General features: G+C 48.1%; 2 protein-coding genes and 1 long non-coding RNA gene across 3 annotated transcripts; 1 reads left to right on the forward strand and 2 right to left on the reverse strand.

Annotated features, from left to right (window-relative positions):
- Positions 1 to 1,007: 1,007 nt before the first annotated feature.
- RPL11 (ribosomal protein L11) lies at positions 1,008 to 5,058 on the reverse strand. Its single transcript, XM_019461768.2, has 5 exons — positions 4,818 to 5,058; positions 3,041 to 3,147; positions 2,677 to 2,808; positions 1,517 to 1,627; positions 1,008 to 1,086 (listed from the first exon to the last, which is right to left on the reverse strand). The coding sequence occupies exons 1-5, from the start codon at positions 5,041 to 5,043 to the stop codon at positions 1,057 to 1,059; spliced, it is 606 nt and encodes a 201-aa protein (XP_019317313.2). The 5' UTR covers positions 5,044 to 5,058; the 3' UTR covers positions 1,008 to 1,056.
- An 836-nt stretch (positions 5,059 to 5,894) lies between these two features.
- LOC109274302 (uncharacterized) lies at positions 5,895 to 17,555 on the forward strand. The gene is made up of 5 exons (XR_008420848.1): positions 5,895 to 6,097; positions 8,547 to 8,676; positions 10,256 to 10,338; positions 10,575 to 10,631; positions 16,533 to 17,555. It is a non-coding gene; the product is annotated as an uncharacterized LOC109274302 (long non-coding RNA).
- Positions 8,390 to 19,625, reverse strand: LOC109274301 (elongation factor 1-alpha, somatic form-like). Its single transcript, XM_019461770.2, has 7 exons — positions 19,351 to 19,625; positions 16,164 to 16,343; positions 15,769 to 16,065; positions 12,240 to 12,390; positions 11,897 to 12,153; positions 10,150 to 10,384; positions 8,390 to 8,600 (listed from the first exon to the last, which is right to left on the reverse strand). Exons 1-7 carry the CDS (start codon positions 19,492 to 19,494, stop codon positions 8,479 to 8,481), a joined length of 1,386 nt encoding a protein of 461 aa, XP_019317315.2. The 5' UTR covers positions 19,495 to 19,625; the 3' UTR covers positions 8,390 to 8,478.
- Between the last annotated feature and the right edge of the window lie 4,703 nt (positions 19,626 to 24,328).

Here is a 24,328-nt window from a genome sequence, read left to right on the forward strand (position 1 = left end):
CTGGGTTTTAAAATAACTACAAACGCAGCTAACAAATTAGAACCATTTAATGGTAGTGAAAAGGTGGCCTGAGAACAACTGAACTCAATAGTCACAAATAAGTTATTGAACTAAATTAACATGCTCAAAATGTAAACCCTAAATTGAAAATTATGAACCATCAACCAAGTACTGTGTCTAATGGTCAGAGAAATGGTGGCTTTTGAATGCCACTGCTTCAGTGACATGGAAAAGATAAGGAAATTCTACTTTCACACCAAAGGAAGAGCAAACTTTGATAAAAGGTAACATTTCTCATATACCAAAACACAAAATTAACCCTTTTTGAGCACTGTGTGCCTGGTACAAGTCTGAGTATTCTAGACGTATTAAACTTTAATCTTTAACCTCTGAGGGCTATCACTTGCCACCATGATACAATTGAGAAACTGAGGCAGAGATTAACTAGTTTAAGGTAACATAGTGGATAAAAAGGAGGACAGGGAATCACATCCAATTTGGCTCAAAGACCATTCTCTTCTCTGCTTTTATTGCCTTAGCAACCCTATACATCCTCATTTTAAAGGAAAACTGAATCTGAACAGTTAAACCAAAATTTAATCCCAAGCATCACATGCCAAAACCTGTGATTTCCTTCAACAGATGCAAGTGCTGGTATAATCTCTAGTGAAGAGCAGAATTACTGAATAGAGGGAGCTTCCTGAAACATGGGAGCCCTGCATCCCACCTTTAACCAAGGCTCTATATTCAAACCCCAGCCCCAATCATACCCTCCCCTCTAACATCAGTTTCCACGTGACTACCGTACCACCACCACAGCCTAATAACAAGGGTATGGTGAGCACAGGCAATGCTGCGGAACTCAGGCTTCGATCTGCCAGGAAACACTGGCATCCAGAGGACGACAGGGTTGTTACCAGCTATTCCCATTGAAGCTTTAAGTGGCTTGAGGTCCAGGGACTTGAATATGGCCAGGCTCCTTTCACAGAACACACAACAGTAATATATACATTTCACTGAAAAGTTTTTATTGGCCTTTTGGATAGAAACGGGAATTTATTTGCCAGGAAGGATGATCCCATCATACTGAAAGAGAAGAGATTTTATTTTTTCACAACAGGAGGCAACAGCAAAGATTGCAGCAATGGCTAACGCTTGAGACTCCAAATCTGACACATGAATTCAGCTCTGAATCCCACATCCCTTCTAGACTGAACAGGAAGCTGGCCAGTTTTAACAAGTACTACATTGTGCTCAAACCGTGCTTTACCCTGAGAAAAGGGGGCTCCTATTAAAGCCATATTCCTCCCCTTCCAACGACCTGCATTTACAGGGGTGGGGAGAAAGCCTGATTCTGGGTGTTCAAACCACCAACCCTGGAAGCCCACGTTTGCCAAGTTGCCCAAATATACTACCTTTAAAGAAACTACCCACCAAATGGTGCTGGATTTTGCACCCCCAAATCCCAACTCCAACACCACATTCCACCACTTCACCTGAGATAAATCAGCTTTACCTTCTGTTGGAACCAGCGCATGGCCTCCTCTTTGCTGATTCTGTGTTTGGCCCCAATGCAGCCTGTCCTGCGCTTCTTGTCTGCGATGCTGAAACCTGGCCTACCCAGCACCTGTCCCAGGAATAACCAACAGTCACCTAGCCAGCTCAGAGTCAAGAGTACACGGACAAGACTCACACATTTGAGACTGATCATCAAGAGTCATTTGGTGGCCCCAGCGAATTCTGGAGCAAGAGACCCACGATCTCAGGGTCTGATAAAACTGTTAGCAGCATCCAGGACAACATACCACACTTTAAATCTGCTTTGGAGGCTGGAACTTGCAAGCACCTCCCACCCTCCCTGCCTGACTTCCAATGGTAGCTAAGGATTCTCCACCATCGCTCCCTAGTCTCCAAAGCACATTTTTAAAAGAACATTAAATTAAAAAAAAAAAATCTTACTATAATATATACATTATAGAAAATTTCAGATTCTGAGAAGCACAAAGAAATAGTTATTCGTTTTTTCTGCTTCAGTTCAAAAGTGCTTCTTAAAGTCTTGCTTCTCCCAAACTTCCTGTGATCACCTGATTCTCCTTAGCATTTGGATATTCAAATCTAATGCGGGTGCTGCCATTACTCGGGTTCCACACTAGTCAGGACTTCTGGTTTTTGCTATTTAGTTTCATGGTTGGACAAACACACAAATGGTCATTTGTACATTGAAATCCCTATCCTGACTGAGCAAACAGCCACACCACCAAACATGTATCTACATCCTCTGGATGGAAGCCACCCTACCTTCCCTAAGGGAAGGAGCTGGGAAAGAGCGGCCTTAGTACAGCCAACCCACACGCCAAATACAGCACCAGAACTCACTCAAATTTTCAATTCAGTGGGTGGAATAGTTCCTTCACCACCCTCTTAAGTCGTAATGGTGCTTGTTAGATCCTAGACTATAATCTTCACAATAGCAGCATCCTGTCTATCTAGTTCAGTGTTGTATTCCTACACCTGCCACAGATGAGGCACATCTTCCCGAGGGGGACAACACAAAGCAGACAACACTCAAAGCTTCAATCCAACATCGTAACATCAAGATAGCACATACGAAATAAAGGAGTAGGCAGAGTCTACTCTCCTCACAGACCAGGAGTGGAAAAGATTAAATATCCATACCACATAGAAGTCCAGGCCATAGATACCAATGCTTGGGTCATATTTGATCCCCAGATCGATGTGCTCCTGGATCCCAAAACCAAAGTTTCCAGTATCGGAGAAGTTATTTTTTCTTAACTCATACTCTCGCACCTAAGGAGAAAAATGCAATTACACCCCGTGTCAACTCAAATTCTCCCAAAATTACTAGCTTAGTCCACAACACTCAGCACCCCAGAGATACGATTCAATTAACTTGATCATGGATAAAATCTTATTTTCCCACAACACAAATCACGTCACAACTGTAGATTTCGTAGAACTTTCCCAACATGTAAAGGGCACAGGAAAACCCAGAGAAATCATTCACAGACATCAGCCTCACCTTTAGACCTTTCTCCAGGATTTCTTCTGCCTTGGCCCCACGGACCGTGCAGTGGACAGCAATCTTTTCATTTCTCCTGATACCAAAGGATCTAACGGTGTATCTAGCTGCAGGTAGGGAGAAACAGGGAGTCAGGTATCACACGTCCACCCCACTCACCTCTTCCCCAGAACATCATCTCCAGGTCTAAGAGACATGAAGCATCCATCCACATCCTAAGTGGTGGCATTCTAACCGGTGTCACCCACATCTGTTTCATCCTTAACACAGAAAATAGATCTTCCAATTCCAAGTCACTCAGTCGTAACTTCAGCAACTAAGAGCTTCCAAGTCATAATGTCGAAGTCTCAGCAGGGGCCAAGTACACGGCCAGAATAGGCCACTAGAAAGGAGTATGACCATTGTGTTCTAAACAAAACATTATTGATAGTAGCTAACATTCTCTAAAGTCTTATTGTAATATCCTCCTATCACAGATGAAGTTCTGGGAGGTTAATGTGCCCCAAATAAGAGGCAGGCTCTGAACCCATGAACTTGCCATATTCCAGTATCCTAAAGCAATGAAACTTCAAAAAAAAAAAAAAAAAATCAACACAGTGGTAGTATCTACACTGGGCTTGGCAGGCAGCAGGCATTTCACACAATTCATTCACTCTATCTATCACAAGCTTATTAACATCCCCTTCAGGCCAATGAGGAAACTGAGACCCAAAAAGGCCAAAGTCAGACCAGCAAGTGATGGAGCTACGAGCTGAACCCCATTAGCCTAGGTACACAACCCTGTGTTTTACATTATTTTTTTAAAAGTTTATTTGGGGCGCCTGGGTGGCGCAGTCGGTTAAGCGTCCGACTTCAGCCAGGTCACGATCTCGCGGTCTGTGAGTTCGAGCCCCACGTCAGGCTCTGGGCTGATGGCTCGGAGCCTGGAGCCTGTTTCCGATTCTGTGTCTCCCTCTCTCTCTGCCCCTCCCCCGTTCATGCTCTGTCTCTCTCTGTCCCAAAAAAAATAAAATAAAAAATGTTGAAAAAAAAATTAAAAAAAAAAAAAAAAAGTTTATTTATTTTGAGGGGCGCCTGGGTGGCTCAGTCGGTTAAGCGTCTGACTTCAGCTCAGGTCATCTCACGGTCTGTTGGTTCTAGCCCAGTGTCGGGCTGTGCCGACAGCTCAGAGCCTGGAGCCTGCTTCGGATTCTGTGTCTCCCTCTCTCTCTGCCCCAATCCCGCTTGCACTCTCTCTCTCTCAAAAATAAACATTAAAAACAAACAAAGCTTATTATTTTGAGAGACAGTGCAAGTGAGCACACGCATAGCAGGGGAGGGGCAGAGAGAGGGAGAGAATCCCAAGCAGCACATGGAGCGCGACGCAGGGCTCAATTTCACGAGATCATGACCTGGGCAGAAATCAAGAGTCTACCCCTTAACCCCCTGAGCCACCCAGGTGCCCCACACAACTCTGTTCTTAATGCAGCCCCTAAATTCTAAATGTGAATCAAGCCAAATACCATTTACCGTATTCCCCACATTTCCACTCTGTCTGTAAAATCTCTCCCTGGACCAGTCCTAGCTTCATCCCTCCTAACTTAAAAACCTGGTATCCCAACACCCAAGCCAATTTTGAAACGAGGATATGTCTGGGGTACTGTAGGAAGCCAATGCTTTTGAGGGATACCAACTGTCACTTGCAAAACGGGCCCTCAACAGGCTGGAAACCAGGTAAATTAGGAAACACCCAGGCATACTCGGCCACCGGCCCTCTCCCCTGACTGCCACTGCTCACCTTTGGAGAACACAGGGGTCTGGCCTGTGAGCTGCTCCAGCACCTTGGCTGCCCTGGTCAGTCTGTCTCCACTCTCCCCCACACAGATGTTGAGGCAGAGCTTGCGGATGCGAAGTTCCCGCATGGGGTTCTCCTTTTCACCTTGATCCTGCTGCAACACGGGAAGCGCAGCAGTCAACGCACAACCCCGCCACAGCTGCGAGTCCAGCATTTGGATACACAGCATTTCCGATCTCTGCTCATCCCCATTCCTAACGAAGGCCCTAAGGGTTCAAAAAAGTCTGGGAGGCACCAAGGCAGGCAGCGCGGGATCTGGTCTCTTCCTCGACGCACGGAACGGGTGAATGGAAACTTAAGAGGACGGGTATCGGGAGTTAAAATTACAGGCAGTGGATGAAGCCCAAGGGACTCAACGCGTAAGGTGTCGGAGCGCGTCCCCATTATAAAGCTAATGGGGGAGAAAATTGAATCGAAAAGCTGGGGAAACGGGAAACACGTGGTTGTGCGACGTCCCCGTTCCCTTCCGAAGCAGCCCAGCGGCTGCGGCAGAAGGCGAGCGCCTTCCCCAAGCGGACAAACAGGCTGAGGTTCCCCAGCGCCGGGGAGGTCTCAAGTCCTCAGAACGGGCAACAGGTCCTGACACCGCGTGCCAGCCCCTCCGTTCGCTCCGCTCGCCCTCCCTGCAGCCTACGGGCTATGCTTCTGAGCCCTCCCGGCGCCTGCTCCGAGCCCGCTCCTGAGAGAGCGGAGGGGAGGCGACAGGGTTCAGCTCCGCGCCCTGCGCCCGCATGGCTCTGCCAGTTTCGGCACGGCCAGCACTGCGGGCTCCCTTCTCCTCCGGCCGCGGACGAGGCAGCTCCCGCGGGCTCGGCCGGCCGTGGATGAAGGCGGATGAAGGGAAGCAAACCGAGGGCTCAGCTACTCACCGCCATGGTGGAGGACAGGAAGAGAAAGTGGAGCTTCCGGCCCAGGGCCTTATGGGTCAGGAGGCGGGCTCTTTTCCCAGGCTAAAGGGAGAGCTGAGGAGGAGCGGGAGGGGCCCGAGCGACGCGACGCAGCGTCCGGCGAGGCCTGATGGGCGCTGCCGGCAGCCGCGGGCGACGCCGGCAGACCCCCGGGACCTGGGTTTTCCAAAAGCGGTCTTTAAAACTCCCGAACGGACTTTTCATTGAGCTTCCGGTCTCCGTTGACGCTCTTCCCTCCCCCCAGTCTCCGGACCTGGTGGTTCTTGCGTGATGAGACTTCCAGAACTACATGAAAGCAATTATGCCAACTGTGACGTAAAAAATTTATTTTATTCGGTAAAAATGTAAACAAATGGAATGTATACAATTAGAACAGTGGTGGCTTAAGAGTCCTGAGCTGTGGAGACAGGCAGCTGTGCTCCTATCTCGGCTAGATCATCGCTCTGCGACCGAGGGCAGGTTACCAATTAGACCCCTTTCAGCCTCAGTTTCCCTCGGCTTTAAAATGGGTACCTAGGGGCGCCTGGGTGGCTCAGTCGGTTGAGCGTCCGACTTCAGCTCAGGTCATGATCTCGAGGTTCGTGGGTTCGAGCCCCGCGTCGGGCTCTGGGCTGACAGCTCAGAGCCTGGAGCCTGCTTCCGGTTCTGTGTCTCCCTTGCTCTACTCCTCCCCCCCTTCCTCTCTCTCTCTTTCTCCTTCAAAAACAAACGTTAAAAAAAATTAAAAGATAAAATGGGTACCTAGATCATATGTGGTTGTTGTGAAAATCAAAAGTAATTGCGTAGGGCACGCAGTAAGCTTGCAATACGAGGTTGCTCTTAATATAAACCCACTGTAGCCAAGCAAACTTACACACCCCGCCCCCCCACCCCAAAATGTGTTAGACACGGTGTATAGTCAAGAGTCAACCTGCAGTCACAAAAAGGGCTTGCAAGATCGGTCTCTGACGAAGGCTCCAATCGCAAACAGTAATAGAGCTTCCTGGTTTACACTAAATCCTCAACATCGGGACTCAAGGGGCTGCCAGGATCCACAACGGAGGTAGAATCTCGAATCGGTCAGTTTCTTTAACCGGAATAAATGGACAGAAGGCTTTGGTGGCAAAAGAGACAAGCCTATTTCTGCTGCCATAATTCCCTTCTCCCACCGCTACAGGGGAGGTAAAATCCCCCAGGCTCTCCTTGTTTCATCCAGTAGGGACAAAGGGGACTTCTGGGAAGCTGGGTTGAGGGAGGAGAGTAAAAAAGACCCCTCATCCCCCTCCCCCCCCATCAGTCACCCCTGCACCCTTGAGCTTCCTCCAAGCACCCACTAGCTAGCTCAGAGCTGAGGCCTCAGTCAAACCTCTCGCAGAAACCAAACCAAGGGAGGGGCAGCTCCAAAACTTGGAGTAAAGAGACAAGATGCTTTAATGCAACACACGATCCTGGATTTTCTTTTGCCGTGAAGCATGTTTTTGGAGTAACTGGTGAAATCTGAATTAGACCTGCAGATTTCAGAAGTGGACCCATGTTAGTTTAAAACACCCTCGGGGCGCCTGGGTGGCTCAGTCAGTTGAGCGTCCGACTTCAGCTCGGGTCACGATCTCACGGTTTGTGAGTTCGAGCCCCGCATCAGGCTCTGGGCTGATGGCTCAGAGCCTGGAGCCTGCTTCCGATTCTGTGTCTCCCTCTCTCTCTGCCCCTCCCCCATTCATGCTGTGTCTCTCTCTGTCTCAAAAAATAAAACATTAAAAATAAAAGAAATAAAACACCCTCATTCTGATCACTTTACCTTGGTTATATCAGAATATTCTTTTGGATTTAAGAAATACGCCTGCAGCATTTGCTGTAAATGGCCATCATGTCTGCAGATCACTCTCGAATAATTCAGGGAAAAAATGTGGTAAATAGGATTTGGGGATTCTGGGTGAAAAAAACCTGGGGTTTCTTGCAGCTTCGTAACTCTAAAATTGTCAAGCTGAAGTTAAAATAACCTGAGGAAGACCTGTACCCTGCAGATCTAAAACAGAGCTTGCCCTACAAATCTCAGGGCTCACTCTCCCCCTGCCAACTTTTTTCCAACAGAACTTCTCCAGTTCTGGATAGTGCTATCCCAGGATAGTGCTCACTTGCCTCCAGTGCCCACACCATGTTAATGAGAGTAGCTAATTACCATGCCCAGCAAGTACCAGCTTGCTCAAACTTCAACATCCCTGTGGAGGCAGACATTGTTTTCCCATTTTACAGATGAGCAAGGCACACAGAAGTTTAGTAACTTTTATAGACACTAAAGTCAGGCTGTTTAACACTAGAGTCCTGTTCTAGGAACTGATGAATTTGGCCGGGGCCAAAAGCTGCCCTGGACTTTTCTCTTTACACCTTTTCCTCCCTGTGACCCCAGCTCTCTGGTTCTTGCACCAGTCAGGCACCAGAAGGAAAGCAAGGGGTAGAATTAGACTGAGCACCCCACCTACTTCCTCCTTGCTTGCAACATCAAGGCCAATAGAGGCAGGGGCAAAAAGTCTTGGTGTGCTTTATTCCCATGCCTCAAGCTCCTCAGCAAAAAGAAAACTGCATTAGCAGGGGGCAGGTTTAAGACAGTTAAGGCAAGAGAAGAGTTAAGTCCAAGGCTTCTCCTTGAGCCCATTCTTTTCCAGCTGTGGCTCCTCCTGGGCTGCTCCTGGCCTGGAAAGGCCTGAAGTAGCTGTCACCACTCACTTCCTGGCCGCTTTCATGGCAGATTTGGTGACTTTGCCACCAGTTGCTGCTTTTTTCTCCACAGCCTTGATGACCCCAACCGCCACCGTCTGCCTCATGTCACGGACAGCGAAGCGACCTAGGACACAGGACATGAAGAAACAAATGGGGAATGCTACCAAGGCACGAGCTAGGACACTTGTACGGGAGGCCAAGTAAGTAGTACCCTAAATTATACATGTGAGTGCATTTAATTTTCGTGTCTCATAGATCTCCTATCTACTTTATAGTTGGGAAAGCTGGGGGAAAGAAGGAGGTCACTCTGTGATGGTTGAAAACCCAGAAAGTCTCAAACCAACACTTACATTCTTAGCCCCTGGACTGTCATCCCATTTCCATAAGTAAAGGTCACAGGGAAAAACTTTGCTTTTGGTGCAACTCACCAACCTACCCTGCCGATGCTCCAGCTGCCAACCAACTAGCTCTTTCTCTGTGCCCACCACAACAACCCACAGGATGGATCTCATTTACATTCAGCTGTGAATCTGGCAGATGCTTCTCCTAGGGGAGGGGAGTTCTTGAATGCTCTCTGACTTCAAGTGGTAGAGGGAAAGGCTCATGGCATCTGGCTTCAACCTCATAGTATTTTTGGCAGAGATAGGAAGTACTAAACCAGCTTTGTAAGATTCATGTGGCAGCCTCTGTGGCCCACCTCTAAAATTAGCCTTTTGAAATTCACACCCTGGGAGACCCTGAAGGCTGGGACTTGTTTGTTTATAAATCTCTATCATCTGTGGGGTGCCTGGGTGGCTCAGTCGGTTGAACAGTTGAGCTTCTGACTTCGGCTCAGATCATGATCTCACAGCTCGTGAATTCGAGCCCCGCATCGGGCTCTGTGCTGACAGCTCAGAGCCTGGAGCCTGCTTCCGATTCTGTGTCTCCCTCTCTCTCTCTGCCCCACCCCCTGCTTACACTCTCCCTCTCTCAAAAATAAACGTTAAAAATTTTTTTTAAAAATCTCTGTCATCTAGCACAGAATAGGCACTGTACAAAAGTGCCTACCCCCTATACATTAGAGTTCAGAACATTCTAGGTTAATTGTTCAAACCTAGCCATGTATAATATACTTGGGGAATCTAAGAAACAGACTCCTAGGCTGCAGCCCTGACCAGGTGAATCTATCAGGGTCTGAGCCGCTGAGTTTAATAGGGTCCATCAGTGGTTCTGATTATCCGCCAGGTTTGAAAACCACTGCACTAGAGAAGAAGATGGAAAAAGAAGATCCCTAATAATCTCTGCTTTATTCACCTCCTCTGGATCAGAGTGTCTTAAATCGATATGCATCCCGATTACCTGCGGATATTGTTAAACCGCAGACTTGAGTTCAGCAGGTCTGGGTGGGGCCTGAGGCTCTGCATGTCTAACCACCTCCCAGGGGATGCCCATGCTGCTAGTCCACGGACCCTACTTTGAGTAACTAAGGCTCTAAAGTGGCCCCTGCCTTGCTGTATGACACTAGACAAAAACCATTTTCCTTTTTTTTGTTGTTGAGCCCCCCTAACCTGGAACTCGGGTCCTTCTAACCAGGTTCTGCAACCTGGCTTGGATGTGACACATTGGCTAACTGGCTCCCTGGAGCCAGGAGGAGGATGGGGCAGCCCCACTAGCCAGGTGCTGTCAGGACTTACCAAGGGGTGGGTACTCTGAGAAGCTTTCCACACACATGGGCTTTCGTGGGATCATCTGAACAATGGCCGAGTCCCCAGACTTTAGGGCTTTGGGATTATCTTCCAGCTTCTTGCCTGAGCGCCGGTCAATCTTCTCCCTGAGCTCTGCAAACTTACAGGCGATGTGGGCCGTGTGGCAGTCCAGAACTGGTGAGTAGCCAGCTGCAATACTGCCAGGGTGGTTGAGAATGATCACCTGGAACCCAGGGTGGGATGGGAGCCGGGGAGGGGATTAGCCAAGCATCCACCAAAGGAGGCGGCCCTGACCAGCCAAGGGGTTAGGCCCCTTGGACACATTTTAAGTCATACTGAGCATTTGAACGTTTATTGAGTGTACCAAGTTCTGTGCTAAGTAGATCTCATGCATTCCGATTTAATTTTCACAGCAGAGAGCCTGAGTAACTTACCCATGATGGAACAGCAGGCAAGTGGCAGAGCTGGGGGTGAGTGACACTAAAACCAACACACTTGTACGTTATTTACGTACTACTTTTCCCCACCATTCAGAAGATGGATTATAATAGCAGCTAGCTAACTTGTTAGGTGACCTGTTGGCCCCAGGTCAGCTGTTTTACATATCACCGCCTCATTTAATGTTCCCAAGCTCACTACAAGGTAGCACCAGCCTCCACATGCACAAGTAAGAATGTGCCAGACTTTGCATCTAGAACAGCCTTCACATTCTAAGTGGGCCAAGGAAACACCTGAGAGCTCTAACGTACAGATTCCCAGGTTCCACCCATGTCTACTGCATCACTTCCCAGAACCACTGAGAAGAGTGTTAGGAATCTGCATTAAATTATGAGGGTGGGGGGAGGTGCCTGATGGTTCAGTTAGTTAAGCTTCTGACTTTGGCTCAGGTCATGATCTCACGGTTCGTGGGTTCGTGAGTTTGAGCCCTGCGTCGGGCTCGGTGCTGGTAGCTTGGGGCCTGTAGCCTGCTTCAGATTCTGTTTGCCCCTCCCTCACTTGTGCTCTGTCTCTCAAAAATAAGTAATAAAAAAAAATTTTTAATGTTTATTTTTGAGAGACAGACCGAGAGTGAGTTGGGGAGGGGCAGAGAGAGGGAGACACAGAATCTGAAGCAGGCTCCAGGCTCTGAGCTGTCAGCACAGAGCCGGAGGCGGGGCTCAAACTCATGAACCATGAGATCATGACCTGAAACAAAGTTGGACCCTCAACTGACTGAGCCACCCAGGCACCCCTGGAATCTGCATTTTTAATGTTTATTTTTGAGAGAGAGTGTGCACCAAGTGCGCGTGCAAACGCAAGCAGGAGAAGAGCAGAGAGAGAGGACAGAGGATCTGAAGCGGGCACTGATAGCCAGCCGATGAAGATCATGACTTGAGCTCAAGTCCTAAGCACCAGGCGCTAAGTCCCAGCCACCCAAGCGCCCCAGGAGTCAGCATTTTTGTAACACTCCCCAGGTGATTCTAATCCACCTGATTTGAAAACTGCTTTAAGACATCAAGACCATACTGTGGAAGCTAAGATCAGCAGAGTACATTGTTTAGTTAAAGGGCAAAGTAGCAAATAAGCTGCAATCAGGATCCTAACCTGGACAGTTGGACTGTACCTACACTGCAGGCCAAGAGCCTAGCATGGAGCATATGCTCAGAGCCCACTTCCTGAATGACCCAGTGGGCCATTCTTCTCCTAGGACAGTGTGGCTGTCTCAGGAGGACACCCCTTAAATGGTCCTCCTCACCTGGGAGACGAAGCTCCCCACCTCTGAGGGCGGGTCATTCTTGCTGTCTCCTGCCACATAGCCCCGCCTGATGTCCTTCACCGACACGTTCTTCACATTGAAGCCCACATTGTCGCCGGGCAGGGCCTCAGCCAGGGCCTCGTGGTGCATCTCTACAGACTTGACCTCCGTGGTGATATTGCAGGGGGCAAAGGTCACCACCATGCCGGGCCTGAGGAAGCCTGTTTCTACCCGGCCCACGGGCACAGTGCCGATGCCTGGGGGACAGAGCAACCACAGCTGTCAGCAGCCGGACCTCCACGAGCCCCCAACCCCAAGCACCCCCAACACAGCATGCACTCACCCCCAATCTTATATACGTCCTGCAGAGGCAGCCGCAGGGGCTTGTTCACAGGGCGGGCAGGGGGCATGATGGAGTCTAGCGCTTCTAGCAGGGTCATGCCCACCATGTTTCCTTCCTTCCTGGTGATCTTCCAGCCTCTGAACCAGGACATCTGGAAAAGCCACCAAATGTGCATCTCACTTAGGCTTGAGGGAGCCTGTCCCAGGTGCCAAACTGGTTTTAACATGAGACTTCAAGCAATTTTTTAATGCATTTTGAGCCTCAGCTTCCTCATCTATGAAACATATCCCCACCTACCTTGCAGGCTCAAGTAAAACACAAAAGGCCACATGCAATGCACCAAGCACAATGTTTGACATGCACTAAACACCCACTAAGTGGTGGCCATTCCTCTAAATCTTGTAGTTGTTGCCCAACTTGAGCCAATATTTTTAGGAAGCAGAGATTCCTAGAGTCTGATTAGCTCTTGGGTCTCATTCCATCTTGTCATTCCACAGATGGGGAAACAAAGGAGCAGAAAAAACATACAGCAGAATTAAGTAAGCATCAGGAGCGAGAATGAAGATACGACTCAAATACTCTAACACTTACACCTTCTGAACACTAGATGTTCCCCAACATCTTAGGCCAGGAGAGCGTTATTGAGTGTGAGGCCTTCTAAAAGGATAACTAAGTATGACAGTACATCGTATGCATGCCTTTTAAGCAGACACTTTATTTACTTCTCTAAAAACCCTCGCCAAAGCTCATCAGAAACGTCATCTTTGCCTTCAGAGATGTATCAGTTAACTGGAAATCCAGGACAGAGGAGGTACAGAAAGAGCCAAGGAGGTTGATGTGAAAGGCCAAGTGAGCAGCCAGCCATCAAGCGGCAGAGCTGATCAGCATGTGGCCTTAGCTCAGGCGTAAGGCAAACTGGTGGAATCCCAGTCACATTTCTCCTTTCCAGTCATAGACCCTTGAGAAAATCCCTAGGCTTTGAAATCTCAGTCTACCATCAGTGTCAAAGCAATAGCAGCCCTTACCTATTGATTAAAGGCAGGACATGGGAGAGGTGCCCTGGCCTTGGAATCACACACAACAATCTCTCAGTCCTTAGTGAGACTCTCAGAAGAGAGAGGAGCAGGGACTGCCGTGGGTGAAAGGGTCGGTAAGGGGGATCAGGGATGGCTTTGGTGGGTAGGGAAGAAGGCTCCAGTCAAGTAAGCCCTCTTCTGTGAGGGAGAAGCAGAGCTATGCAGCACAGAAGCCACACAGAACACGTCTTGCCTAATGGACTAAAAAATGGGTGACTCAAGGAATAAAGCTATAATTTCTGTTAATACTCAACTCTAGTAAGCAGGGGGCGTGGGGTGGAAGGGAAGCAGGAGGCTTTGAAGAACTGTAATAAGCATTTTTATATAAATAATTCAAACATAAAAAAAAAGAACATTTCCTCTTTTTACAGAGGAATAATTGAGGATCAAAAGTAGGTTGCCCAATGCCCAAACAAGAAGTTGATAAGGAGGCCAACGCCCCACTCAAACAGAACCTCATTGTGAGGATAATCTCTTCTATTAGTTTGATGAACTTGGACACTAACTTGGCTCTATGCCAACTCAGAGGCCTGCATAATAAGCCTAGGAGGTCAGCATCACCCCCATCATAAAAATGGGGAAACTGATGTCTCCAGTGTCACAGGTATTTCTTGAGAGTGGAGGCTAAATCCTAAATCTACTGTCTAGTCCACTGACTGCATGTTTTGTTCTTTTAGCATCTAGAACATACTAGATGCCCAATAAATGCCCGAAGGGACAAGAAGATAAAATCCCCTTATTTCACTAGCTGAACTATGTGCTAATACTTGGGGAATGGGCATCAAAGCTTTAGGTTTCTGTTCTATGGTCATTTGAGAAGAGCCCGCCTTCACCACCCAATATAGAAGAACTCTCTCATTACCATGCCCCCCTCATCCTTAAGTTTTTCTTAGCATTTGTCATCATCCACTATATTACCACCCCCCTGTCTCTCCCACCCGAGACCCAAGACCGCAGTGCCACGAGCAGGGCTGGGTCTCATTCCCCACCACACCCTCAGCACCAAGGACAGTGCCCAGCATGCAAATGTTGAAGTACCATCCAACTGAACACACTGCCAATGGTAGTTCTAATCTTTCCTAAGGACAGTTGGGCAATATGTGTCAGAAGACTCTAAAATAATGCCCACCCTTTGTTTCAGTAGCAATTTATTCTAATTAAATTATCGAGGACACATGCAAAGATTTATTTACCAAGATGATTATGGTGGTTTTTAACAAAACAAGAAACCATATTCTTGGAAGCTGGTGACCTTGGGCTATTATTTAACTACACTGTGTCCCAGTTTTCTTATTTTACATGGGAATAAAATGCGTTCTTCATGGGGTCGTGTCCATGTAAAGTGTTTAGTCTGGTGTCTGGCACATGGTAATTTCTCAAATACCATTTTCATTTAATAAGGATATGGCTACACTGTACCTCTGTGATCTCTGCAATATAAAACACCCATTAAGTATTAAACAGGTTTAAATGGCAAAGAAGATTCTAAACAAAGAGTTTCTAAAAAATCACACACAGTTTAAGTCCAGCTGTGAATATCTAGAGAATTGCAAGAAAACCAGGTTATCTATAAGCTATGGGATTGCAGTTTATGCTTCATATCTACATGAAAGGCTCATTGTAAAAATGTTAGACATTACTTTTACAATCAGAAAAAGGTTCTGATATGTACATGTGGAGGAAACGGCTAAGAATCCTCAAGTCAGTTATAGAAAAGGTAGGCTTTAGGCAGTAGTTAGTGATAGATAGCAGTTAGCATTTGAGTTAGCATTTGAGCACCAAAATGCTCAAAAGGAGTCCTTAGGCAGGGAGTATTAATTCCTCTCTTACCCCTTTACTCTGGATGAGGGAGAAAGCTGGGGCTTGAACCCAGGTCTGATGCCAGAGCTAGACTTCCTTTGTAGGGAGACACTCATTTAAGAATTTTAAACTCTGTTAGGTTCCAGGATCCATGAACACAGTGACCATATCTTAGACACATTTATATTGCCCCCACACTCCCTAATCTGCCTTGAGAGGTAGCTTAGATGCTATAGGCATGGACTAGAATTCTAGACTCTGCTGGCACTGCTTAACAGAACTTTCTGCAAAGGTGGAAATATTCTGTGACTTCCCTGTCCAATATGGTAGCCCCATATGTTTGTTGGGCACTTGACATGTAGCCAATACAACTAAGGTACTGAAATGATTGCATTTGGCTTAACTTTAATAATTTAATAGCCACATGTAACTACTACATTGTACAATGCAACTCTGTGCTTACTAGTTGTATAGTCTTGAGTAATCTCTGTTTATCTGTAAAATGCGGATCAAATTATGTAACCCTTGGGGAAGGAGACCCTGCACAGTGATTGGCCCATAAGTGTGCTAAAAATGCTGGTAATTCCAGGAGAAGCTCAAAGATTTGAGTGGGAATGTTGCATTGAATTGGCCCTGTCCCAGTCAGCTCTCACCTTGTTGCTGGGTTCTATCATGTTGTCTCCATGCCAGCCGGAGATGGGCACAAAGGCAACAGCCTCAGAGTTGTAACCGATCTTCTTGATATAGGCCTTCACCTCCTTGCTGATCTCCTCAAAGCGTGCACTACTGTAAGGAGGCTCCGTGATGTCCATCTTATTGACTGCCACGATGAGCTGCTTCACACCCAGCGTATAGGCCAGCAGTACATGCTCACGGGTCTGCCCATTCTTAGAGATGCCAGACTCAAACTCACCTACACCACTTGCCACAATCAGCACAGCGCAGTCTGCCTGGCCCAAGTGACAGGGGCAAGAAGGCCCAGCTCAAATTTGGCCTGGGACACCCACTGCCCACCCCCAAAGCAGAGCCAAGACAACTCTAGTGGTACCTGTGAGGTGCCTGTGATCATGTTCTTGATGAAGTCACGGTGACCTGGGGCATCGATGATGGTGATGTAGTATTTTTTGGTCTCAAACTTCCACAGGGAGATGTCAATGGTGATGCCACGTTCCCGCTCTGCCTTCAGCTTGTCCAGTACCCAGGCGTACTTGAAGGAACCTTTGCCTACCTGGTCCAGAAATAGGAGGGAAGACCCCAGGGTCACCCCTGTATCCAAAGCTGCCCATGAACCAAGAAAGAAGTTCCCAAATGAGTTGAGAGTGAGAGGGATGGTAACAGGGCAGTCAGTGTATGGAGATGCCTTTGAATCTTTCAAACAATAGAATTTATTACTTATATAATTAATTTTTTATTTCAGAGCATGTTTTAAAGTCAGAGTGATGCAGGGCCAAATGACAGAGCACCTAGGCAGGCATGTGGACCACTGGCACATGGTCAGCAAGCCCTCAACCAGTAGTAGCAAACACATAAGTAATTCTGACCATGGGCTCAGTGCTGTTTTAAGCATTTAACATGGGGTATCTCATTTAATCTCCCAACAACCCAGTGAAGTTTTATTATCTTCATCTTGCAGATAAAGTAACAGAGAAATTAACTGACTGGCTCAAGATCATATAATTAATAAACAGCAGAGTCAGGATTTGAACCCAAAGCATCAGACTCCAGTTCAAACTCTCAACCACTACCTTATGTTAAATGTTAAACCAGTATCTATGGCTGATAATTACTCGTGACACCCTGGAAAAGTTGAGCTTCTTTCAGCACTGGTAAAAATGACACTACCTAAAGGTGGTAGCATATTCAAGTTAGCATGCTTGTTCAGGGAACACTCTACCACTTGCCGGCTCACGGGACCTGGGCATCTGTTCATTTTAGCTCTAATTAAGGGGCGGAGTGGAGAACAAGAAAGACCAGAGACCAGGTGGCACCCCCCAAGCAAACTAATTAGGTTATTAAAAGATAGAATTAGAACCCAGGTGTCCTAACTTTTGTCGCTGTAGGAACGTCTATAAAATCCATTGTAGTTTAGAATATTTATCAGATAAGCAGCTATCAAAGAGCGGTCCGGAGACCCTGATACCTTTTAGAGTTTGCAAGGTCAAAACTGTTATTTATAATATGAAGACATTATTTGCCTCCCCGCCCTCACTCTCTCACCATTGTGTAGTCTTTTCTAGGGGTTACATGACATGTGAAATCACAACAGACTGATGGCAGAAGGTGAGAATCCAGCTGTCTTCTATTAAGCCAGGCGTTAAAGCTATCAGCAAAAATGTAAAACAGTGCCACCCTCCCAACATTTTTTGTCTTGGAAAATAGTTAAGTATCACACTTTCTCTGTATGAAAAATATGTTAACATTAAAGAGTTTATTACTATTATTTTTAAGTGAATTAAGCATTTTTTGAGAGAGAGAGCGCACATGCACGCAAATGGGGGAGAGGAGCAGAGGGAGAGAGAATCCCAAGCAGGCTCCACACTCAGCTTGGAGCCCTACACAGGACTCGATCCCACAACCCTGGAATCGTGACCTGAGTGGAAATTAAGAGTCAGACACTCAACCGACTGAGCCACCCCGGGCACCCCAATGAATTAAGCATTTTTAAAACCTCACTTTCAAATTTGAATATCATAAATATATAATTCACATAAACTCCTTTGGGTGGCTTTAAGAATGTAAAGAGTTCTTGAGACCAGAAAGTTTGAGAAACACTGCATCAGACCATTTGGTTTTTTCTATAACTCTGGTTATGCTTCTGTCATATTGACTGTGGACCAGTCTCTTTCTCAAAGTTCTAAAACTTTCCTTAGCAGCCCCTGGCACATAAGCGCTCCCACAATTCCAACTGTACCCGAGGAAGCCAAGATTAGCAAAATAGCTGATGGCACTGATTTATGACCTATTGCTTTCTCTTTTCCATCTGTTTATACCTTTACAGCAGCTGGTTCTACAGACTATTCCCATCTTGTTTGATGCTTTTTCAACTCTAAGGTTTTCCACCCACCTCCCTGGGTCTCCCTTCTCATTCCCCTGCATGGGCTCTTTCTCCACCCATCCCGGGACTCTGTCCCACATCCTTTCCCACGGCGTGTACCCAGCTCACTCCCGTGGTTTGGTCTCCAACCTTGGTTTCTGTCTTGAGCTCTGGACTCCAATACTCAGCTGCCCTCCTGGACATCAGCACAGAAAGCCCTGTGGACACCTCAAATTTCACACATCTAGAGCAGACTCCAGACCAGCTCTGCTCCTGATATTCACCGATCTTCCAGTTTCCAAAATGAGAAACTTGGGGCTCACCCTCAGCTCTTCTTCCTCCCTTACCCCCTTCCCTACAGCTAACTCCTAAGTTCTGTGGACTCCCCAACTCCAAGTCCCTGGACTCCATCCATTACTCTCCATGCCATGGCCACTGCTGCCGCCTGAGCCCAGGCCACCATCTTTGCTCCTGTGGGTCAGGAGCAACAACCTCCCAACTGGCTTCCCAGCCCCCACCGTTGGGCCCTTGGGCCTGTTGTCCCCGTGTTGCAGCCAGTGTGCTTTTTCTGAAAAGATACTGTCTGATTCTTGTCACTCGCATGCTGGAAACCCTTTAGTGGCTGCAGGGAAAGTGGCCAGGCTCTTTAACAGGGCACTCAAGGCCTACTACACCTGCTGTTCCAATCTCCTGGTGGCTCACGGACACCTGCCCCATTTCCTCAAGGCTCAGAGGAGGTTTCTTCCTCGGGGAAGCCTTCAGGGCCTCTCAGGACGCATTCATTGTTCCTGACTGGGCTTCCTACAGCACCCACGCTGTTGCTGAGCTTATCGTGTAACGGGAGGGTGTGTGACCAGGAGTTTCTAGGGGGCAGTGCCTGCCAAGTTCAGCATTGTATCCAGGGCCCTAAGGTCCATGGCAGAAGCATGGCAAATAAATCCTTTCCCCTCTTAAATGGCAGCTTTACCTTCGGAGAGACAGCATGGCATCTGTGTCACACTGACATTTAAACCTTGGTGCCATCCTCAGGCAAGCGCTGTCCCCCTTTGGAGCCTCATTTGTCTCACCTGGAAAATGGCAGCCACACCACCTGCCTGGCATGATTGAGCAGGAAAGCGCCTACCAGCCCACAAGAGGCATCCCTCCCAGGGAAACCAAGGCTGGAAAGGAGGGCAGGGAGGCTCAGATAGAGCAGCCTCACCTCCGCGGCCTCCTTCTCAAACCTGTCGATGGTCCTCTTGTCGATGCCCCCACATTTGTAGATGAGATGCCCCGTTGTGGTGGACTTGCCCGAATCCACGTGGCCGATGACCACAATGTTGATGTGGGTCTTCTCTTTGCCCATGCTGGGAGCTGCTCAGAGAGAGGAGAGGTGTGCTCAGTGCATGAACTGACTGCCTCCTGCCCCAAACTCATCTTCCTTGGGACCGGGCCAGCTCAGCCGGCCGAGGGTGAGGTAGAAGAGGAAATCAGTTCGCCGAGGGGGCAGAGAAGGGGCTTTCCCCACACCTCACACCTGAGGATGCTCTGGTCTCTCCCCCAGCCCCAAGGAGGACATGCCTACCTCCAGAGCCCGGAGGAGCCCCTGGTACCTCCTCACACCTAGAACAGACCAACGGGCACTGGTCCCCACCTCCTTTTACGGAGGACTTCTCAGGCCCGCCCCTGAAATCCCGTGTCCCTATTGGCTGGCTGGGATGTGTGGCAAAACACACACCCATCTCACAGGGGGTGGGCTCTCCCTCTCCAGGTTGGGAGGAGGATGAGCCTGCTGCGCACCCAAAGGAAGCTCCTCTGGGCTTTGAGATGCTGATTGATACCCCCTTCCCACCACCTCTAGGACCCTAAAAGTGGGCCAAGGGTCAAAGGCAGGCCTGGGGTGGGAGGTGGTCCGTGGGTAATCAGGCCTGTGTGTTTGGGGGGCAGGGGAGCGTGCATAGGAAAGGGTGGGGAAGAGAAGGATCAAGTGGCTGGAGCTCTAATGTTTTACCTGTCTGCCTCCTGGATCTTCTTGGGCCTCAAGAACCACATGGATTAAAAAAAAATTTTTTTTTTTAAATTTTAAGTAGGCTGCGCACCCAATGTGGGGCTTGAACTCATGACCCTGAGATTAAGAGTCGTATGTTCAGGGCACCTGGGTGGCTCAGTGGGTTAAGCATCCGACTTTGGCTCCGGTCATGATCTCGAGGTTCGTGAGTTTGAGCCCCGTGTCAGGCTCTGCGCTGATGGCGTGGAGCCTGCTTGGGATTCCCCATCTCCCTCTCTCTCTCTCTCTCTCTGCCGTTCCCCCCACTCTCACATTCTCTCTCTCTCTCTCTCTCAAATAAATAAACTTAAAAACATTTTTAAAAAGAGTCACAGGTCCGACGAACTGAGCCAGCCAGGTGCCCCTCTTAGGACAAACCACATGGATTCATCCCTGCCTCCGGCAGCCTGCACACAGCCTGACTTGTGGCAAACCCTGAGTGTGGTGAACGAACGCAGAATGGCCACTACCTTTAGGCCCTGAGCCCTGTACGCACCATCACTCTTATGCTACTGCTATTTCTACCTGGGACATGAGGAAAATGAGGCTCAGGAGCCGGATCCCTTGGGAGAAAGTAGCAGAACTCAACTTGACCCCAGAATCTCAGCCAGAGTCCAGCACTGCCGCTCAGCGAACTCGTGCCTGAATCACTCCCTGCTCATTTCTGTGGTCCCAGCACTGGGTCGTTGAATGAATATTTAGGGCAGGACATGGGAAGAAGATGAGCGAGAGGGGCCAGTCTCCCACACAGAAGGGCTGGCCCCAGCATTGAAGATCAAGCTACCAGACTGTAGTCTGAGGCCGGGACAGTGCTGGCATCCTCCAGAACTTCTGGAGCCACCCGTACATCAGTTCCTGAGGAGTAGGCTCTGTGCCTGGAGACCAGTTAGATGCAGGGAAAGGTGGCAGAAAGAACAGGCTCCCGAGAAGGCCAGCCTAATAGGATTAGAGTCTTGGCTCTGCCCCTCTCCCCCAGTGGTCCCTTAGTCCCTCTGAGCCTGGGTGTCCACTTACCTCTGAGTGTTGTGGTCTTTCAAGATCAGCTCCCACACTCATAAAACCTGATGATGCTGATGACTGGTCCTTTAAAAAAACTTATGACAAAGTAAAAACACATGGGGACGCTCTAACCACACGCCACAGATTAACCTGGTCTTACAACCGGGGCAGCTGGGAGCCTGGGGACAGCTGGAGGGTATTTTCCTGGCCCCTCATCTTTGGATACAGGTGGTGGTAGAGAAATGATTTGCGAGTGGTTGGATCGTGTAGCTAATTTCGCCTCCATCTAAGCCTGGCTTTTCGCTAGTTATGTGGCATCTTGGTGTGTTAGCAGTTTCTTAGCCGTAAGTCCCATGAGTTCGTAAAAGGCAAAGTGAAGCCCGTGGGATGGTTCTGTGTATCACCCCTTCCGGGACTCTCAGTTCCTGCTTCTGAGGATCTGTGGAGCATTGGGAAGGAAACTGGCTTTGGAATCCAAAGACCAGGCAAGTCTCAGCTCTGCCACTTGGTGGTTTGCTCACCCTTCCTCCACCTCCTCTTCATTTTCACCGGGGCGACCTTACTCTCCCTCTCTTCTTGCAGGACGGAGGGGAGCTTCCTCCCCATGGGCGGCAGCAGGACTTGCCAGGAGACCAGCAGGTCCCTCAGCAGCCCCACCAGTGCATAGCCCGGGCAGCTCTCAATGTGTGGAGGGGCGCTCAGGAGCCAGGTCTGAGGGACTATCCGGTCTAGACACCCCACAGAGTCACCAGGGTTCTAGTGGTAAAGGTATAAGGAAGGGATGAGTCGGGGGAGAAGGGAGGGTTCTAAGGGACCCTGAGCCATATAAAGAGACAACTCAGAAGAAGGCTTTGGAGCCAGAGAGACCTGAGTGGGAATCCTGGCTCCAGCCCTTACTCGGTGGGCAATGTGGACCAAGTTGGTTGCCTCTCTGAGCCTCGTGTGAAATGCAGATAATAATCCCAGCTCACATATATTGAGCACCTATCACATCCAGGTCTGTGCTGAGCCCTTTACATGCATTTTTCCACTTGCCCCTAGAAAACACCCTCTGAGGTAGGGAGTAATATTAATAACGGATCAGGGGATGAAGTCACAAAGGGTGGAGACAGGCATTCTGAGAACACTTGAAATTATTATTTCACAAGGTTATTGGGAGATTAAATGGTATAATTTACATTTGTTAATTATTTTCACCAATTTTATAGGCAAAAAGGAGAGAGCTTAAAGCAATTTTGTTTTACATTTCCATAATTACCAAATACTTTTACAAAGTAATGGTTTTCTCTATATATTTGCTTGCATGGATTATCTATTTTTATCTTCTGATTCTTCATCTACTGGGGATTTGTTGTCTACTCCTTTCCTGAGTGATCAGAAGGCTTCAAGCTGTAGGACTGTCCTGTTCAATATGGTAGTCACTATCCATATGTGGTGACTTAAATTTAGATTAATTAAAATTAAGTAAAATTTAAAATTCAGTTTCTCAACTATAATGGCCATATGTGAAGCGCTTAAGAGCCTCCATATTGAACAGCATGGATGTGAAACATTTCCATCATCACAAAAAGTTCTATCGGAGAGCACTGCTCTCAGAGAAATCAAGTCTGGCCTTCTGAAACCTTGAGATTGAACCATGAAGCCAGGAGCTCTGGTTCCAGGGCAGTCACTGATTGGCTGGAGTGCCTCTCAGAAAAACACATACCTCTGGACCCCATTCCTTCCCTATAAAATGTGGGAAGAGGTTAGACTAAGTAATATATGAATGTCTTTTTTTTTTTTTTTGAGAGAGAGAGAGAGAGAGAAAACACTAGTGGGGGATAGGGGCGGGGGGGGGGTGGAGAGAGAGAGAGAGAGAGAGAGAGAGAAAGAGAGAGAAGGAGAGAGAATCCTAAGCAGGCTCCACACTCAGCATGGAGCCTGACCTGGGGCTCGATCCCATGACCCTGGGATCATGACCTGAGTCGAAATCAAGAGCTGGATGCTCAACTGACTGAGCCCCCGCAGGTATCCCTGCATGAATGTCTTTTAAGCTCTGACCTTCTGGGCTCAATTCTGGGAGCTCTGGATTCAATTTCTGGTCATTTCTACACTAATCCCTTTGAGAACTCAAACTTCTCAGTTGGCCCAGTCTTTCCCTGCAACAGAAGAACTTTGATGAACTCATTGGCCCTCTGGCAGTTACCTACTGAGTATTTCTGAAGGGACAGCATCTGCTTGGATGTGGCCAAATCTGGGCCAATCAAAATCTCTCTATCCGGATCCTGGCTTAGGGATTTAGGGTCAGTTAGTGAGTCTCTGCACATGGTAAAGACTGTAACTTGAGGCAGTTGGTGGTGGCTACAATGGTGGAGAAAGCCAGTCGAGAGAGAGAGAGAGAGAGAGAGAGAGAGAGAGAGAGAGAATCAGGGAGACAGAATGAGAGAGAGACAGAAACACAGCACACCTTCAGGGAGAAACAGGGAGAAGAATCCCCATTTCAAGCTCTTAGAATCTTTTTTTTTTTAATGTTTATTTTTATTTTTGAGACAGAGAGAGACAGAGCATGAGTGGGGGTGGGGCAGAGAGAGGGGGAGACACAGGATTGGAAACAGGCTCCAGGCTCCGAGCTGTCAGCACAGAGCCTGACACGGGGCTCGAACCCACAGACCGCGAGATCATGACCTGAGCTGAAGCCGGACGTCCAACCGACTGAGCCACCCAGGCGCCCTCAAGCTCTTAGAATCTTTGAGACACTCCTGAGTCTTTGTCATAAATTTCCCCCACTTCCTTCTTTGCTAATTAAGCTCCAGTTAATTTCTATTGCTTGTCGCCAAAGGTTCCTATCCCCTGGAGGTGAAGGCAAAGGGGTTTGGTATATTATTGTTCCGAAAAGTTGAAAGAGTTTTCAGCTGAAAAAAAGGGAAAGCTAAACAAAAATACACCCACACGCAGGCCAAGAACAACTAAAAGGAAAACACTCATCAGTTGTTAGTTTGACAGGTGTTTCTTAAGCGCCTATGCTGTGTCCAGCGCCTTAAATACTTTATCTAATCTTCACAAAAATCCTTGAGAGGTAACGCTTTCCCCATTTCAAAGGGAGTTGAGACACAGCGAGGTTAAGGGACTCATGCAAGGACACACAGCCGGTCAATGGCAGAGACACGGTGCATCA

This window comes from Panthera pardus, unplaced genomic scaffold (genome assembly GCF_024362965.1).
Source record: "Panthera pardus isolate Hobbes unplaced genomic scaffold, ASM2436296v1 HiC_scaffold_11, whole genome shotgun sequence".
NCBI lineage: Eukaryota > Metazoa > Chordata > Mammalia > Carnivora > Felidae > Panthera > Panthera pardus.